At 45.6% G+C, this 16600-nt stretch overlaps 2 protein-coding genes across 2 annotated transcripts in view; both read left to right on the forward strand.

Moving 5' to 3' along the window:
- Positions 1-310: 310 nt before the first annotated feature.
- On the forward strand, positions 311-12372 carry LOC121554464 (rho GTPase-activating protein 7). The gene is made up of 4 exons (XM_045211822.1): positions 311-954; positions 3516-5630; positions 11020-11172; positions 12193-12372. Exons 2-4 carry the CDS (start codon positions 3606-3608, stop codon positions 12370-12372), a joined length of 2358 nt encoding a protein of 785 aa, XP_045067757.1. The 5' UTR covers positions 311-954; positions 3516-3605.
- The window catches only part of dlc1 (DLC1 Rho GTPase activating protein), a 115317-nt gene continuing 110914 nt past the window's right edge, over positions 12198-16600 (forward strand). Inside the window, exon 1 of the mRNA XM_045211983.1 lies at positions 12198-12336. The gene's annotated coding sequence lies outside the window, so the exon portion shown is untranslated. The remainder of the gene's footprint in view (positions 12337-16600) is intronic.

Consider the following 16600-nt stretch of genomic DNA (forward strand, 5'->3'; position numbering starts at 1 on the left):
GAGAGAGAGAGAGAGAGAGAGAGAGAGAGAGAGAGAGAGAGAGAGAGAGAGAGAGAGAGAGAGAGAGAGAGAGAGACTTGAGAGAGAGTGACTTGAGAGAGGGAGGGTGATATGAGAGGAAGTTGTCTTAACTCTGTGAAAGGAGGAGGAAGAAAGTGGGATAAACAGCTGAGAGGAGTGGGGATCTGGTTGGAGTGGAGAGTCTTGGAGGAGCTGTGACAGGATCAGCGGGAAAGAGAGTGATTAGGATGTGACTGAGATTCCCTGTCAAACCAGCCAGGAGAAGAGAAGAGGTGGGATTGGACGGAGGAGAGGAGGAGAGTGAGAGAAACCCACCCTCACCCCATTCCACCCCATCCCATTCCACCCCACCCATACTCCAGTCGTTCAGCGTCAGTGAAAACCCTAATGTGATCAAGATGGAAGCTCAAGCTATCTTTGGACATTATACGACGCTCCGGCTTTTCGGCTGGCTCCGGGGGCTCCCTGCTCTCTGCTCCCAAAAAAAGGTAACGTCAGAGATGGATTTGATTTGAATCCGCAAACCCTGAGAGCGTTCCTCTGGACGTGGAATTAGGACCGACATCCCAGGAAAAGGGGGATTTGTTCCTTGAAAAAGGCTTTGTCTGTTCCCTGACTTTGATGGATGGCTAACTCTTCAACCCCATAGTGTCTATCCTCTGTTATCTTCTGTTATTCACTCGTATGTTGCTACTGTGTGGGACTGTGACAGTACCCCTCTGTATTCTGGTGGAGAATTGACAGTGAAGTAACTCATCTTGGCATGTTTTGTGAAGTGGCACACGCATTACACTAACGGACTACATTGTACTTCTCTGTGAGAAGTTGTGATAAGTATGCGGTGCCCTCCCTAACTCAAGTGCCAGTTGACGTCAGAGGCTGAAGTCATCCCGGGACACCCTCCATCCAACACTAGTCCTGAGGATGCTAAAGGTATAGACTGACTAGAGTCTAGAGTCTAGAGTATAGAGTCTGACTAGAATCTTGTTATGAGACTACCTCTGACAGCTTTCCCTTAATATAAGCACACCCACACCTTTTCCACTGGCAATAGCATTTTCAAAGCTCCAAATTCACTTCAAGTTCAAGGCAGTCAACATTCTCTTTCTTTTACAACTCTCTCGATGGATCAGGAGATCCCCTATAGTACAGATGGTAAACCAAAATGTTTTATCTCGATTTGATAATTCTGTGACGGTGTATTGTCCCTATAAAGAGATGATGATCAACATGTTAATCTGATGTTCCAGTTGTTGAGGCCAGAGGACAGACCTAGGGAGTGTTTCCCATTCAGTGCAGATGGTGGATGAGCGATATGATCTCCTAGCGACAGCCTTCACAGCCATTACATTACATCTGTCAGTGGGGGTCTTCAGAGAACCATACAACGGCCCGGCTGGCAATAATATACACCGACATTGGCTTTATTACAAATTGCACCCTATTCCCTATGTAGTGCACTACCAGATCTCTATGGGCCCTGGTCAGAAGTAGTGTACTACATAGTGAATAGGGTGTCAAATCAGACACAACCAAAGTCTTTCAAAACGTTTTTGTCTCCAATACAGAGCAAAGACCATTTTGTGACATGATTTATGGATTATATGTTGTTGTTTTTGTTTTTTTTATGGGCAACTTCATCAGCTTTTGATAGATTGACACAATGTTTTAAAGAATCCTCCATTGTAATCCTTCCTTTTTATCACTTCTGTCATAATGTTACCAATTACATTTTTTCTTTAACAGAAATGGTTGCTTATGTTACTGTGCTGCTCTGTTTAAGCCATAGAGGAGGCTGTCTGCCTGTCTGTCTGTCTGTCTGTCTGTCTGTCTCTCGCTCTCTCTGCCTGCCTGCCTGCCTTTCTGTCTGTCTGTCTGTCTCTCTGTCTCCTCCATCACTGAGGTACGACATAGGCCAACAACATTGTCCCATCAAAGTAATAGATTTCTTAAGATTAGGGTTAGGGTTAAGATTTCAGTAAAGTGGTTAAATTGCTTGGCATTTCTCAACCCCAAAAAACAACAACTGTGTTATGGAGTTATTATTTTGCCTCCTCCATCAGTGGAACTATGTGTGTCCCTCAGGCAGCCCCTCTGACATTCCCAGACAGTGAATGTGGCTAGCCAGAGGCTTGCATTGAGCTGGAGGGTGAGACACACACATGCAGACACATTCACGAGCTGGAGGGTGAGACACGCTAATAGTTTTGTTATGAATGGGTTAGAGTCGTGATGCACAGTGGTTTCTTGACGACCTCATCCCTGATGTGGACAAATTGTCCCGGGGCGTTGTTGGTCCTCTTCTTTTGTCATACTCATAATATCTTTGACTGGACTTCATCGTGGAAATCTTCTGCCAAAATATATTTAGCCATAGGTGAAAGGGGTATGTATGGGGGCTTCCCAGCTCTTCATGTGTACAGATGTAGGATCTTAATCTGATCACCCTGTTGCAGGAGAATTGTCCTGCAATGCAGGAAATGTAAAACGTGTAGTGTATTTGAGGTTTAAAAAGGCTTCTGAAGTTTGTAATTTCCACTTTGAAATTTCAGACTTGATTTTCCTTTACGAAAAATGTATCAACCCCTACACAAATGTCCATTAATTATAATCCACATAAAAATGCACATTTCCTGTTGCTGTAGGATTATTTTCCTGCTGTAGCAAACTGGTTCAAATTAATATCCTACATCTGTACAGTGCTTGATAGGGACTGTCTGGGTGTAATGTGTGTCCAACGTTTACAGTTTGAATTCGGGTTCACTGTCTTGACTGGGAATGTTACAATTAGGATGAGAAGCAACTCTCTTCTCTTAACCAGTCGCATGTAAAATAAAACCTTTTTTTTTTTAACAGGAAAAAGTCACAGCACACTTCCAGTCAGATGCAAATGTATTTTAATAATAGTGAGAAAAGGAAAGCAAACCACTGTCTGAGAAGTTGGTTTTACAGAAGTGGAAAGATACTCTATATTCTCTCATTGTGGTCATTGCAGTGAACTATTTTATTTTTCTAATGTTAAAATCCTGTAAGGTTCAGGATTGTTCCATGTCAGCATAACTATAGCAATAACCTGGGTTCATGTCAGCTTGGGTTCATCACTATAGCAATAACCGGGGTCCATGTCAGCTTACATAGACTGCTGTGTTTACAATATCGCAAAGAACACAAATAGAACATGATTACAACATTCTTATTAAACCCCCCCCCTGATGTTTATTTTCAGACTGTAACATAACTCACATGAATACTGTCTCTAAAGTCTGCTAAACCCATAACCTGAATACCTCTTAACCTCAATAACTCAACCTGAGTAATGCATAACCTGAGTAACTCATAACCTGCGTAACCCATAACCTGAGTATCTCATAACCTGAGTAACTCATGACCTGAGTAACTCATAACCTGAGTAACTCATAACCTGAGTAACTCATAACCTGAGTAACCCATAACCTGAGTAACTGTTTCCCGCCCCCTCTCTTTCTCTCTTACAGGAAGCTCAATAGAACTGTACCGTCTGGTCCGCCATTTTGGTTCTACGTCTTTAAAGGGCTCTATGGGTTAGCAGTGGGAGTCCGCCCACCATGCTTGTCTCCATACGGAAAAGAAGTTGGGAGGATCATGTGACCCACCGTTCTGGGTTACAGTACAGCTACGACGACCTGGACCTGGTCTGTTGCCATGGCGTCAGTGGCGACGGGCCTCGGCTGGCATCGGGGGGGTCCAAGCAGGGGCGTAGGGAACGATGTGCCTCCATGCCGGAGTGCTGTCACCGGCCGCGCCACGATGGCCTCAACGATGGGCAGGGTCACGCGTTGGAGTTTGTGACCTCGGTCAACATGGAGGACAATGGCGATCGCTTTGCGCCGGGGCACGTGATGTCAGCAGGCTACTTTGATTCAACTGTTTTCCCTGTGTTCCAGGCTGAGCTGGTAGATGGCTCTGATGGGGCTGTTGTAGATGATGACCTCACCGGGAGGCTGACGGAGTCTGAACCTGGAAGAATGCCGGACGCTGTTGAGGACTCAGTTAGCAGCCAATCTCACTGTGACCTGGGCAATGGGATTCTTCAGTCAAAGCCAAACATCATCTGCACTGCAGACAGCGGTCATGAGGATGAGGATGACATTGAGGATGGCACCGATGATAACGAGCATCCTGACGTTGTTGATGACCGCGTCGCAATCGCTGTTCAATCCTTCTCTGTTGACGAGGGACAAAGGGTCTCTATTTGTCCGGACAATGGAGTTTCACTGGCCTTCTCTGTTGGTGAGCAAACTGGCAGACATCCAGAACTCCTGGAGACTACGGCCAACCATACAGACGGTCAGGGTGGACTTCCAGAACCCTTAGAGGACACACAGACCCAGTCTCCTCATACTGAACTTGAACCACGAGAGGACCTCTCCACTTTAGATGAAAGCATCATCACTGACCCGGGTGAAAGAACAGGAGCAATCCAGCCAGCAGCCATTTTGGATACCTCAAAGAACCCAGAGGGCGATAGTGATGTAATATCAGATGTTCATGCGGAGATCTTGGAGGCTCCTGTTGCAGACGTTATGGAGGGGGACGTTATGGAGGAAGACGTTAAGAGGAAAGCCTTAGATAGGAAGAATGAGGATAGTGTTGAAGATGCTGACGGATTGAATGTTCAGAGGAAAGATTATGAAAGTCGTGATAAATTTGACCAGATTCCGAGGGGGCAACGTGCTGTGTCAGTGGATGGCAGTCAAACAGAACAAGATCAGCATGATAGTGTGAGGACTGATGATGGTTGTGAAATGGTTCAGGACCAGACAGTGTTGGGAAAGGAGGATGTTGACATGGTGGAGATGGAAGGGACCCGAGGAGAGGAAAGGGCTCTGGAAATGGGCAGGGAGAAAACCCCAGAGGATAAGGCAAGTGTAGCCTCTGTGAATGCTTCGTGTGTCACAGCACAACGTTCTGAGGAACTGGACAGGCGCCCATTAGCTGGACAGCAGAATTTTGAACGTTCAAAAATTGACGGAATACAGGAATGGACTACTGTAGAGGACACGGAGCATCCGATGATACAGGTGCACTCTGATGACCTCACAGTGAAGAATACAAGTGGCGGCTTGGTGTCCGAAGACCTAACCTCGGCTGTAACAACCGAAGGACAGCACAGCGATGGCGGCTCAAAGCTGGATACCATCCATGAGATGAACCATTCCGAAGCAGAGGACGACTCAGTCCTCCTGGGGAGACAAGGGGATTCGGACATGGGTATATCCACCTCTCCAGCAGCCCGGCTCCCCAATATGGCTGCTGACCCCAAAATGGACACTCTCAGTCAACCAACATGTCCTGGGGAGGCAAATGAGCCCGTACCGGAGAGATGCCATGGAAACCAAGCCCCTGTTAAACAATTAGGTGAGTCACCTGTTGTAGAGGCAGTAGACGGTCAGAAAGAACAGGACAGGCCCAGTGATACACAAGCTACAACGGAGGCGATTGAGGAAGTAGTGCAGCCAGGCAACCCCGGCAACACTCATCTTGGCGACAAGGCTTCAGACGTGAAGCGAGAGGCCAGCCGCGGGGATGACAAGAGGGAGGACCATGTGGTGAAACTTCGCGCTAGAAAGGTAAGCTATAAATTCAGTTCTCTGTTGCATGGTGGTCAGGCTTTGCTGGTGTGTGTGGGGGAGGCGGGTGTCTGTGCGCGTGAGTCTGAAAGTGTGGAGTGTACACACATTTACATTTTAGTCATTTAGCAGACGCTCTTATCCAGAGCAATTTACAGTTAGTGAGTGCATACATTTTTCATACTGGCCCCCCGTGGGAATGAAACCCACAACCCTGGCGTTGCAGGCGCCATGCTCTACCAACTGAGCTACAGGAGGCCTATGTTCCGTATTTTGCTATTGTTTATGACCGCGTGTGTGTACTGAGTAGTATATAGTCAGTTTCTTCCTGCCAGTTATTGGGCGGTGGTGAACGTTAAGCCCAGCCCACAAATCACTACGTCCCGCGCAGTGCCTGGCATGCCTCTTGGAAAAACAATGACTTAACTTTCACATGATGCCCATCTGTGACTACACTAAGGGGATCTGTAAAATGTTCTACACTTTCCCAATGTTATGCTGCATAAAAACAAGTTCCTATAAGGGCATGGAAACTGTGTGTGAGGGCATTGGAAACACATAGCCAGAGACGGACTGGTCATAGGGCAATTCTGGCAAATGCCAGATGGGTTGGTCCATCTTTAGCTCAGGGGGTCTGAATTGGGGGTCTAAATTGGGGGTATAACACAAAATGATAATTTTGGGGCTAATATTTGGAAGGAAATGGGCTAGTGTGTGGACCTCAATGCCCGGGCCGATATCTGGTCCCAGTCCACCCCTGCACACAGCGCTGGGTGTCAGTAGCTAGAGCAGCCAGAACAGCCTTAGCTTGGCATCCCTGAGGTGAAAGACTCAAACCCCACTGAGCCAAATTCCTCACACACTGTTTATACACCATTAACCTTAGTGCTAGCTAGCCTGTCAAATACCTTGCACTGTTATACCATTAGCTACGGTACTAGCTAGCCCTGTCAAATGCCAAATACCTTGCACTGTGTATACACCATTAGCCAAAGTGCTAGCCTGTCTGGAACTACCTAAGGTTGTTAGTACATAGTTAGCGGTAGCGCCAGCCTGATGGCAACAACCAAAAATCTAATACCTGAGACTGTTTATCGACTATTAGCCGTAGCGCTAGCCTTTAGCAAACAACCACAACAGAACCTTATTTACAGAGTCGTTAGGCCTATTTACGAGTCTGCTTATTTTTAAGTAGGCACATCGTTTGGATAGGGACTCCGCCCAAGCACAACACTCATGCCACATACTTGGCTCATTCCAGACCATACTGTGTGTTCTTTGCTGTTGTGGTTGTCGCTCACCTTACCACAAGTAAACGTCAAGCCATTTCACGGTACATATGGTGAAACACCGACGTAGTTAGCGGTCAGCGATGTGACATTTTCTAAATGGATGTGGTCCCTGATGGCCTATAAAGAGAGAGAGTTTGATTGCCTTGTTGAATGAGTAATGGGTGTAGTCTTTAACTTTTCTCATCTAAGTGATGATGCACAATGCGTTGACACCGATGATGTCCTCAAGTGCAATCTCTAGATGGATAGTCAAAAGGCTGTGAAATTGCATAATGCCTCAGGGCTTGATGTGGCATTGCTTCAACATAAATCTCACATTTGCGTAGCATTTTTTTTGTAGGTCTTTTTAGCCGTACCAGACATCAGAAGATTCAGTGCCAAAAACCATCGCAAAGCCTGTGAGATCACTGTCCTCAGAAAACATGGAAAACCCATGAAGCTTTTATTGTGGACGTCTCCAGTTTCAATCTCCGACTGAAAAAAAGCCCACTGTGATTTAAAGATGGGGAGGGTGCAAAGACAATCTATTTGCCATATGGGAAAGACTTGTCTAACGTTACCACAGCGTTTGAGGACTTTTGCACTGCGTGCGGCCAATTGACTTAGCAAATATGCACTGGGGCAGGCCAGTCAGAGAAGTTCCAGGTCTGACTCTCTCTCTCTCTCTCTCTCTCCACGTCATCCTTCTCCTAGGCAATTGAGGAGTATAACGGCCCCTGTTGGATCCAATATATCAGTGCCCTATACACCCTCAGCATGTGAACAAGAGATGGCTCAGATAAGGATAATTGTACGGAGCCGCTTATTTGCTTCATCAACACAGCAACAACACAGGACCAGATACTGGCTCAAATATGGTTATTTTTAGACTTCTACATTTGGAGGACATAGGAGAGAGAGGGGGGAGGGGACAGAGAGACTGAGAGAGAAAGAGAGAGAGAGAGTTTCAGGGAAAGCTAGAGGTTTCAGGCAGTTCATACGGTATGGTGTTGTCTCCCATCTCAACAACAGGAAGTGTCTGACTGTGTAAGAGAGAGAAACCCCCAAAGACAACACCGTGTGAGGAAAACCAAAACCACTGGAATTGGCCCCTCAAAAAAAATATGCCTGTTTTTTACCCCATTATTGTTGCTGTTGTTGTTCTTGTTTCTGCGTTGACTTCTGACCCAGCCGTCTATGTTCATTCAACCAACCTCCACAAAGAAAACATTGTTGCATTGGATTGCAGCAAGACGTCGGGACGCACACAACGAGCCCTTACATAGAGGGAAAAGTTAAGCATCATCATGCCATGAACATTTCCATTATATAGGCTACATAGCTAAGGTCTGTGTCTGGTTGCCATATCAGAAAATCCAATGGGAACTGCTCTGACAGGCTAATTCAGTGGAAATGTGCAATAAAACAGAAGGACGCCCATCTCCACACACACACTCACATGCATGCACACACACACGCGCGCGTCTCATAAAATGGTTCCAGAGGTCTGTTTGTGCTGATTGTAACAGGGTTTGTTTGGAACTAATGATCCAGCCCTTATGATGTCATCCCAGGGCTTTCTGTAGATGGTCACACCCAGAGAGGAGAGAGTGGAGGGATGGAGGGAGGGAGGGAGGGAGGGTGAAAGGAGGGATGGAGGAAGAGAAAATAAGGAGAGGAAGGATAGGGGAGGGTAGAGGGATACAGTTGAGGAGGGATATAGGGAGAGGTGAAAATAGATATACTGTATATTGAGAGAGAGAGAGAGAGAGAGAGAGAGAGAGAGAGAGAGAGAGAGAGAGAGAGAGAGAGAGAGAGAGAGAGAGAGAGAGAGAGAGAGAGAGTACTTCACTTGCTTTGGCAATGTTAACACACGTTTCCCATGCCAATAAAGCCCTTAAATTGAAATTGAAAGAGAGAGAGAGAGATGCGTTGCCACACGTCTTAATGCAGACAGACTGACCTGAGGTCAGTGTTAGACCTGCTATGACAGACAGACTACCTGAGGTCAGTGTTAGACCTGCTATGACAGACACACCACCTGAGGTCAGTGTAAGACCTGCTATGAACTGCTATGAGGAGAAGAAAATAAGTGAGTGAAGAAGAAAGTGAAAGAGTGGTGCAAGGAGAAGGGAGGGAAGACAACAGGAGGAGAAGGGTTAATAAATAAAAGGACATGATGGGGGGGGGCTTAGTGGTAGAAAATGTAAGAAGAAAATGAGGGAATGGTGGAAGAGAGACAAAGACAGAGAGAGACAAGGACAGAGAGAGAGAGAGAGAGAGAGAGAGAGAGAGAGAGAGAGAGAGAGAGAGAGAGAGAGAGAGAGAGAGAGAGAGAGAGAGAGAGAGAGAGAGAGAGAGAGAGAGAGAAGGAGAGAGACAAAGAGAAAGAGAGACAATGAGAGATAGAGACAATGAGATAGAGACAATGAGAGAGAGAGAGACAGAGAGAGAGAGAGAGAGAGAGAGAGAGAGAGAGAGAGAGAGAGAGAGAGAGAGAGAGAGAGAGAGAGAGAGAGAGAGAGAGAGAGAGAGAGAGACAGAGAGACAGAGAGACAGAGAGAGAGAGAGAGAGAGAGAGAGAGAGAGAGAGAGAGAGAGAGAGAGAGAGAGAGAGAGAGAGAGAGAGAGAGAGAGAGAGAGAGAGAGAGAGAAAGAGAGAGGGAGAAAGGAGTGAGAGAGAGATAAGGAGAGATAGACAAGGAGTGAGAGAGACAAAGAGAGAGAGAGACAAAGAGAGAGAGAGACAAGGAGAGAGAGAGACAAAGGGAGAGAGAGACAATAAGAGAGAGAGACAAGGAGTGGGAGAGACAAAGAGAGAGAGACAAGGAGAGAGAGAGATAAGGAGTGAGAGAGACAAAGAGAGAGAGAGAGAGAGAGACAAGGAGAGAGAGATAAGGAGAGAGAGACAAGGAGTGAGAGAGACAAGGAGAGAGAGAGACAAGGAGAGAGAGAGACAAAGAGAGAGAGAGACAAGGAGAGAGAGACCAAGAGAGAGACAAGGAGAGAGAGAGAGAAGGAGAGAGAGAGAGAAAGAGAGAGAGACAAGGAGAGAGAGACAAAGTGAGAGAGGGAGACAAGGAGTGAGAGAGACTAGGAGAGAGCGAGAGACAAGGAGAGAGAGAGACAAAGAGAGAGAGAGAGACAAGGAGTGAGAGAAAGACAAAGAGAGAGAGACAAGGAGAGAGAGAGAGACAAGGAGAGAGAGAGAGACAAGGAGAGGGCAGGAGAGGTTTCCCAATTAAGTTGAGTGCATCTGAGGATCCCATCCCAGGATTCTGTTCAAGTCTTTCTGTGGTCTACAGGATATTAAATCAAAGCCTTAGCTGATATATATCTCTGGCATGCACTACATCAAACCTTTCTTGTCTCATTCACAAGTTCCCAATTCAATCAAACACATATAGGAAAACTGCACAACATAATGCTTTTACTCAAAAATGTTATGTCGTACCAGAGTGCCACGAGAAAAAACTTTACTAAACAGTGAAGTCCCTGTCTGTGTTCTGTATTATGTATTAGAGTTGACGTGAGGTAATAAATGTACCTGCTCCCTTCACTTAAAAAGAGAGCAAGAGAGGACATGACTGAAGACGAACAGGCTTATTTGATGATAGTCAGTTAGTTTTATCTAACCACAAAGTGGAAGAACAGAGGAACAGAGATCTAGAGTGTCCTTTTAGCGGTTTATGCCCAGTAAAGACACAATATAAATCTAGGATTATCACTGAAGTCCTCCTTGAATCAAAAATAGTCAAATATAGAGCGGCAAGTTGCCGGTTAAGAGCGTTGGGCCAGTAACAAAAAGATTGCTCGTTCAAATCCAGCCGACTGGGTGAACAATCTGTCGATGTGCCCATGAGCAAGGCACTTAACCCTAATGTAAGTCGCTCTGGGTAAGAGTGTCTGCTAAATGATTAAAATATACGTAAATAACACTGATACCAGATATTTTAAGTAAAAATAATATTTCCCTCCCTCTCTCCCCCCTCCCTCCCTCCCTCCCTCTCTCCCTCTCTCTCTTTCTCTCTCTTTCTCTCTCTCTCTCTCTCTGTCTCTCTCTCTCTCCCTCCTTCCCGCCCTGCCTCCCTCCCATCCGCCCTGCCTCCCTCCTGTAGAGTTCTAGAGAGGAGCGGGAGCGTTCTCGTCTGGACTCCATGGTTCTGCTGCTGATGAAGTTAGACCAGCTGGACCAGGAAATCGACACGGCCCTCAGCGCCTCCTCCTCCTCCATGGCCATCACACCCAACCTCAGGAGACACCACCGACGGGTCAGTACCAGTACCCAGAGCCAACTTTTAGACATTCAGTTACATAGCACTGTTGAAATATTCCCCATGTAATGTTAATGGGGCGATAACATGGCTGCCATATAATTTTGTGGTGTCATGTAAATGCATCATAATGCGGAAACCTCAATGTCCCAACTCTCTAAATACATGGCTCTGCCAGTAACTAGCTAGAAGTTACAGGAGATGGCCAGTACCTAGCTAGCTTCAGGAGAAGCTAATACTAACCTGGCTAGCTTTAGGAGAACCTAATACTAACCTGGCTAACTTCAGGAGAACCTAATACTAACCCGGCTAGCTTCAGGAGAACCTAATACTAACCTGGCTAGCTTCAGGAGAACCTAATACTAACCTGGCTTGCATCAGGAGAACCTAATACTAACCTGGCTAGCTTTAGGAGAACCTAATACTAACCTGGCTAGCTTCAGGAGAACCTAATACTAACCTGGCTAGCTTCAGGAGAACCTAATACTAACCTGGCTAGCTTCAGGAGAACCTAATACTAACCTGGCTAGCTTCAGGAGAACCTAATACTAACCTGGCTAGCTTCAGGAGAACCTAATACTAACCTGGCTTGCATCAGGAGAACCTAATACTAACCTGGCTAGCTTTAGGAGAACCTAATACTAACCTGGCTAGCTTCAGGAGAACCTAATACTAACCTGGCTTGCTTCAGGAGAACCTAATACTAACCTGGCTAGCTTTAGGAGAACCTAATACTAACCTGGCTAGCTTCAGGAGAACCTAATACTAACCTGGCTAGCTTGAGGAGATGGGACCTACCACCGGTAACTACAGTAGTTGGGACCTTTCAATCACTACTTTTTACTTACAAATTATTATTATTATTTTGTATTTAATCTTTCGCTTCAGGTATCATTTACAACTCAGTAGAAGTTAAAATGGTTTGTAAAGTAATAGCAAAATAAGTAATAGAAACAGCCATAAACTATTGCTCTGAAGTATATCTCTAAAACAATCAATGTCCTTCCTCGGTTGCAGGAGGTGGACTTAGACTCAGTGAAGGCCTTTGGGACAGTGTCAAGCACTTCTCCGTCTGTGAATACTCCACAACAGCATCAAGTGTCCACTACTCTGACCTCCGCTAGGCCTACTGCTACTCCTGGGACCAAACCCAAGACTGGGGTAAGGCAGTCAATCATCGTGACGTTTACGTTTTAAACCAGTTTTCAACCTCAAATCAACGATATAGGGTATCAAGGTTTTGGGGATTATTTCAATTGAGGTATTAGGTTTAGTCACATTTTAACCTACCATTTCAAACACAAATCCACAACAGGGGGGTTCAATATTTTGTTTGTGACGGATCTGTCGAACAACAACAGGGATTTTAAGGTTTGTTTTATTTCAAGACAAATCACTTTTTTGATGGATCTGTCAAAGTTGATGTTAGTCAAAGGTGTAAAAGATCTCTTCTAACCTGTAATCTGTCTCTTAATGGATCTCTGGTTCCTTCTAACCTGAAATATGTCTCTTAATGGATCTCTGGTTCCTTCTAACCTGAAATATGTCTCTTAATGGATCTCTGGTTCCTTCTAACCTGTAATCTGTCTCTTAATGGATCTCTGGTTCCTTCTAACCTGGAATCTGTCTCTTAATGGATCTCTAGTTCCTTCTAACCTGTAATCTGCCTCTTAATGGATCTCTGGTTCCCTCTAACCTGAAATGTGTATCTTAATGGACTGGCCGGCCGGCACCTCAACTGAGCAGCTATAGTGGGAGGGAGGGGCCTTTCACACCAGGCCAACTGTGTGATTAGGTTTAGACCCCATCGGAGAAGGGAGAAAAGGCTTATTGCCTTTCTTTACATACCTCAAGTCCCTCCAATCCCTCAGTCTGTCTCTGTTTACTATACAGTCCCTTGAGGAGTGTTTGCGGTGCACTTAGTGAGCTGGCAAGGCACAAGTCATACGCACTAAAACTCAGAGAGTTTCCTCACAGACGGATGGACAGATGGAGGGATGGAGGGACAGACAGACAGACAGAGAACACGCACGCACACGACGCACACGCACACACAGACACACACACACAATCACACACAGAGTGTAGGAATGTGGCCGAGCCATTCCGAGGGCCTGGTTCCTTGGCAGACTGCTAAAGCCTGTAATTAGCAGGTTCCTGGGTCTTGAGCTGCCTCGCCCCAACAAAGGGGTCAAAAAGGGGGGGGGGGCTGAGGGGTGACAGGACAGACCAAGTGGGGCGAAGGGGGCCGAGGGAGGGGGTGGGACTTTGTTCAAGAGAGATTTACGTCTTGACCCCTTCAGTCGCTCACTTAATGGATTTTCTGTCTGACTGTGTCGTCTTTGTGTTTGTGGGACAAGGACACAATGAACACACAGGTGGTTTGACCATTTCTTGAACAATTCTTCAGGGACTAAATCCCTTTATCCAGTGTTTGTTTTCGGCTGTTGTCTTGTGATTAAGGGGACACTGAATTAGACACTGCTATTCTATTGACAAATTGCCACATAGAAAGACATACAATATTATGAGTTGATAAAAAAGATTATATCAAAGGTTATGCTCTTATCTGTTCTTTACAAACGCACCGGAAGTTCTTTGGGGTTCCAGGGTTCACTTCCGCTCCTCTTCAAAAAGTCGTTAAAAAGTTTGTATCAAAGGTTATGGTCTTTTAACAAGTAATGCAACACTTCAGAATTGAAGAAGGTTGTTACCCAGAATCTATCTCTTAATATGGTGAGTTATTTGTTGTTTATCAGCAGAGAATTGTGCTATCAGGACAAAATTCTGGATAGGTGATTGGCTTTGTATCTTTAAACAGAAAAGCCACATTTCTGTGTTATCTGTTGCCATTCCTCTTACATATGTGTTATGTATGTCAAAACCTGAAGAAGAGTTTCAGATAAAAAATGAATTCTTTAATTTTAATTTTATTATTTTTTACATGCATTTCACATTCAGCCTATGTCTAAGAGTGTCAGTCTACAGACCAAAGTTTATAGTTTTATACATAGACAGATATGTCTTGGACTAACTGTGTTCTTTAGTGATGTTGTAACTGCAGACCTGTTCCAGGCCTTATAGACAGACTTCCAAACCTCCCTCAGCTGAGCTAAAGAGACGAGCTAAAGAGACAAGCTAAAGAGATGAGCTGAAGAGATGAGCTAAAGAGATGAGCTAAAGAGACGAGCTAAAGAGACAAGCTGAAGAGACGAGCTAAAGAGACGAGCTAAAGAGACGAGCTAAAGAGACGAGCTGAAGAGACGAGCTGAAGAGACGAGCTAAAGAGACGAGCTAAAGAGACGAGCTAAAGAGACGAGCTGAAGAGACGAGCTAAAGAGACGAGCTAAAGAGACGAGCTAAAGAGACGCGCTAAAGAGACGAGCTGAAGAGACGAGCTAAAGTAAACACAGCTCTCACTGTGCCTAATGGACAGTGGAGGAGGACTTAGTCAGAGGAAACAGAGAGCTCACACTGTGTGTGTGTGTGTGTGTGTGTGTGTGTGTGTGTGTGTGTGTGTGTGTGTGTGTGTGTGTGTGTGTGTGTGTGTGTGTGTGTGTGTGTGTGTGTGTGTGTGTGTGTGTGTGTGTGTGTGTGTGTGTGTGTGTGAGAGAGAGAGTGTAATTATGGGCTCTTTTACAGTGGAGACCCCATGAAGTCAGTCAGTGATTGAAGTGAAGAGGCGATGACTGTCTGAAGGGGCTGTGAGTGGTTAAGAGGATATGGGTCTATTGAGGATCTGGAGTGGTGAGATGCCCACTCAATCAACTCTGATAGGACAACAAGGAGATGATGGACAGACAGCTGGCCCTTTGAATGAAGGAAAAGTATAGGTCGTCACTAGTTGGCAAAGCTGCAAAGTCAAAATGGTGAAGGAGCAAAGCGTTCCCCTGATATCCATCACCCCCCTCCCTTGATATTGGTAGTCTCCAGATGCACTGGAACACGGGTAGGGTGTCATTAGCGGAACATTCCACCCGGATCGATTCCGGGGGGGTGACTGACTGAGACATTTGATTAGTCCATTGTGGGAGGTAAATCCTTTGGAAAAGGGCGGATGGGATTCCCACAGTATGAGAATTCCCAAAACGGAATTGGATGCTCCTTCTCCCTGGTTCCCACAGAGACTGTGTATGTGGGATGATCCCCTTCTAATAAAATAAAACAACCTCACCCGTCCTCCAGATCCTCCCCCTCTATCTTACCTTCCTACTGTACTTAATGGAGGGGCAAGGGATGGAGTCAGGGGCCAATCCTCTCAAATTAATTTAACAATGGGGAAAAGGAGGGAGGCGGAGAGATGGAGATAAAGAAAGAAAGAAAGAAAGAAAGAAAGAAAGAAAGAAAGAAAGAAAGAAAGAAAGAAAGAAAGAAAGAAAGAAAGAAAGAAAGAAAGAAAGAAAGAAAGAAAGAAAGAAAGAAAGAAAGAAAGAAAGAAAGAGAGTGTTTGCATCCCAAATAGCACCCTATTCCCTATATAGTCCACTACTTTTGACCAGTATGGGCCCTGGTCAAAAGTAGTGGACTATACAGGGAATAGGACCGCTATTTGGGATGCACTTAGAGGGAAAGAGATTGAGAGATGGGGTGGGGGGCATGAGAGAGACAGAGACAGACTGACTCATTTATCATGTGGCAGACCTAATCACTCATTCCTGTCAAGTCATGTCCACACAAACGGCAGGAACGTGAGCGACCCCTCGTAACGGAGATGTTACGCCACTCGAGGGGCGCAGGCCCAAGGAATTGTAATGGAAAATAGGTCACCATCTTAGGTCTGAGATGGGACGAGAAGGAAGGGAGGAATGTGCAGAGGAAGGGAAAAGAGAGATCAGGGGTCTGGCTAATGTAATTAAATGACAGCAGGGGAGGAGATCCTGCTACTGACCCTGGTCAGGCTAGTGTTGGATTCACACGTGAGCCCTCAGCACGTGGCTAACTTCTGCACTGAAGAGGGTTATGAGCTAGCCTGCTAACACGCTGGAAAGCTAAACTAAGTTTTTAGCATATCAACACTGTGGCTAAGTAAATAAAACATATATTTATTAGCATGCTAACACACTGGATAGCTAAACAAAGTTGCTAGCATGCTAAGACTCAGGCTGGCTAATCAAAATATATATTTTTTTGCATGCTCACATGCCAGCTAAGATAACTTAACGAAACAGCTATTTGTTAGCATGCTAACGCGCCGACTTGCTAACCAAAGCATCGATATCAATGGACACAAGTTGCTCACAGTCGCGTTCAGTATGCCTAGGGCATGCACTGCAGACATGCATCTCTAACACGTAAGCTTCAGAAAGTTATAGCATGCCTGTTCATGGTATTTCATCAGTAACATGTAGGCTTCAGAAAGTTATAGCATGTCTGTTCGTGGTATTTCTATCTGCAACGTTCAGTACCATACTGAACACAACCCACA

This window comes from Coregonus clupeaformis, chromosome 39 (genome assembly GCF_020615455.1).
Source record: "Coregonus clupeaformis isolate EN_2021a chromosome 39, ASM2061545v1, whole genome shotgun sequence".
In the NCBI taxonomy this organism is placed as follows: Eukaryota; Metazoa; Chordata; class Actinopteri; order Salmoniformes; family Salmonidae; genus Coregonus; species Coregonus clupeaformis.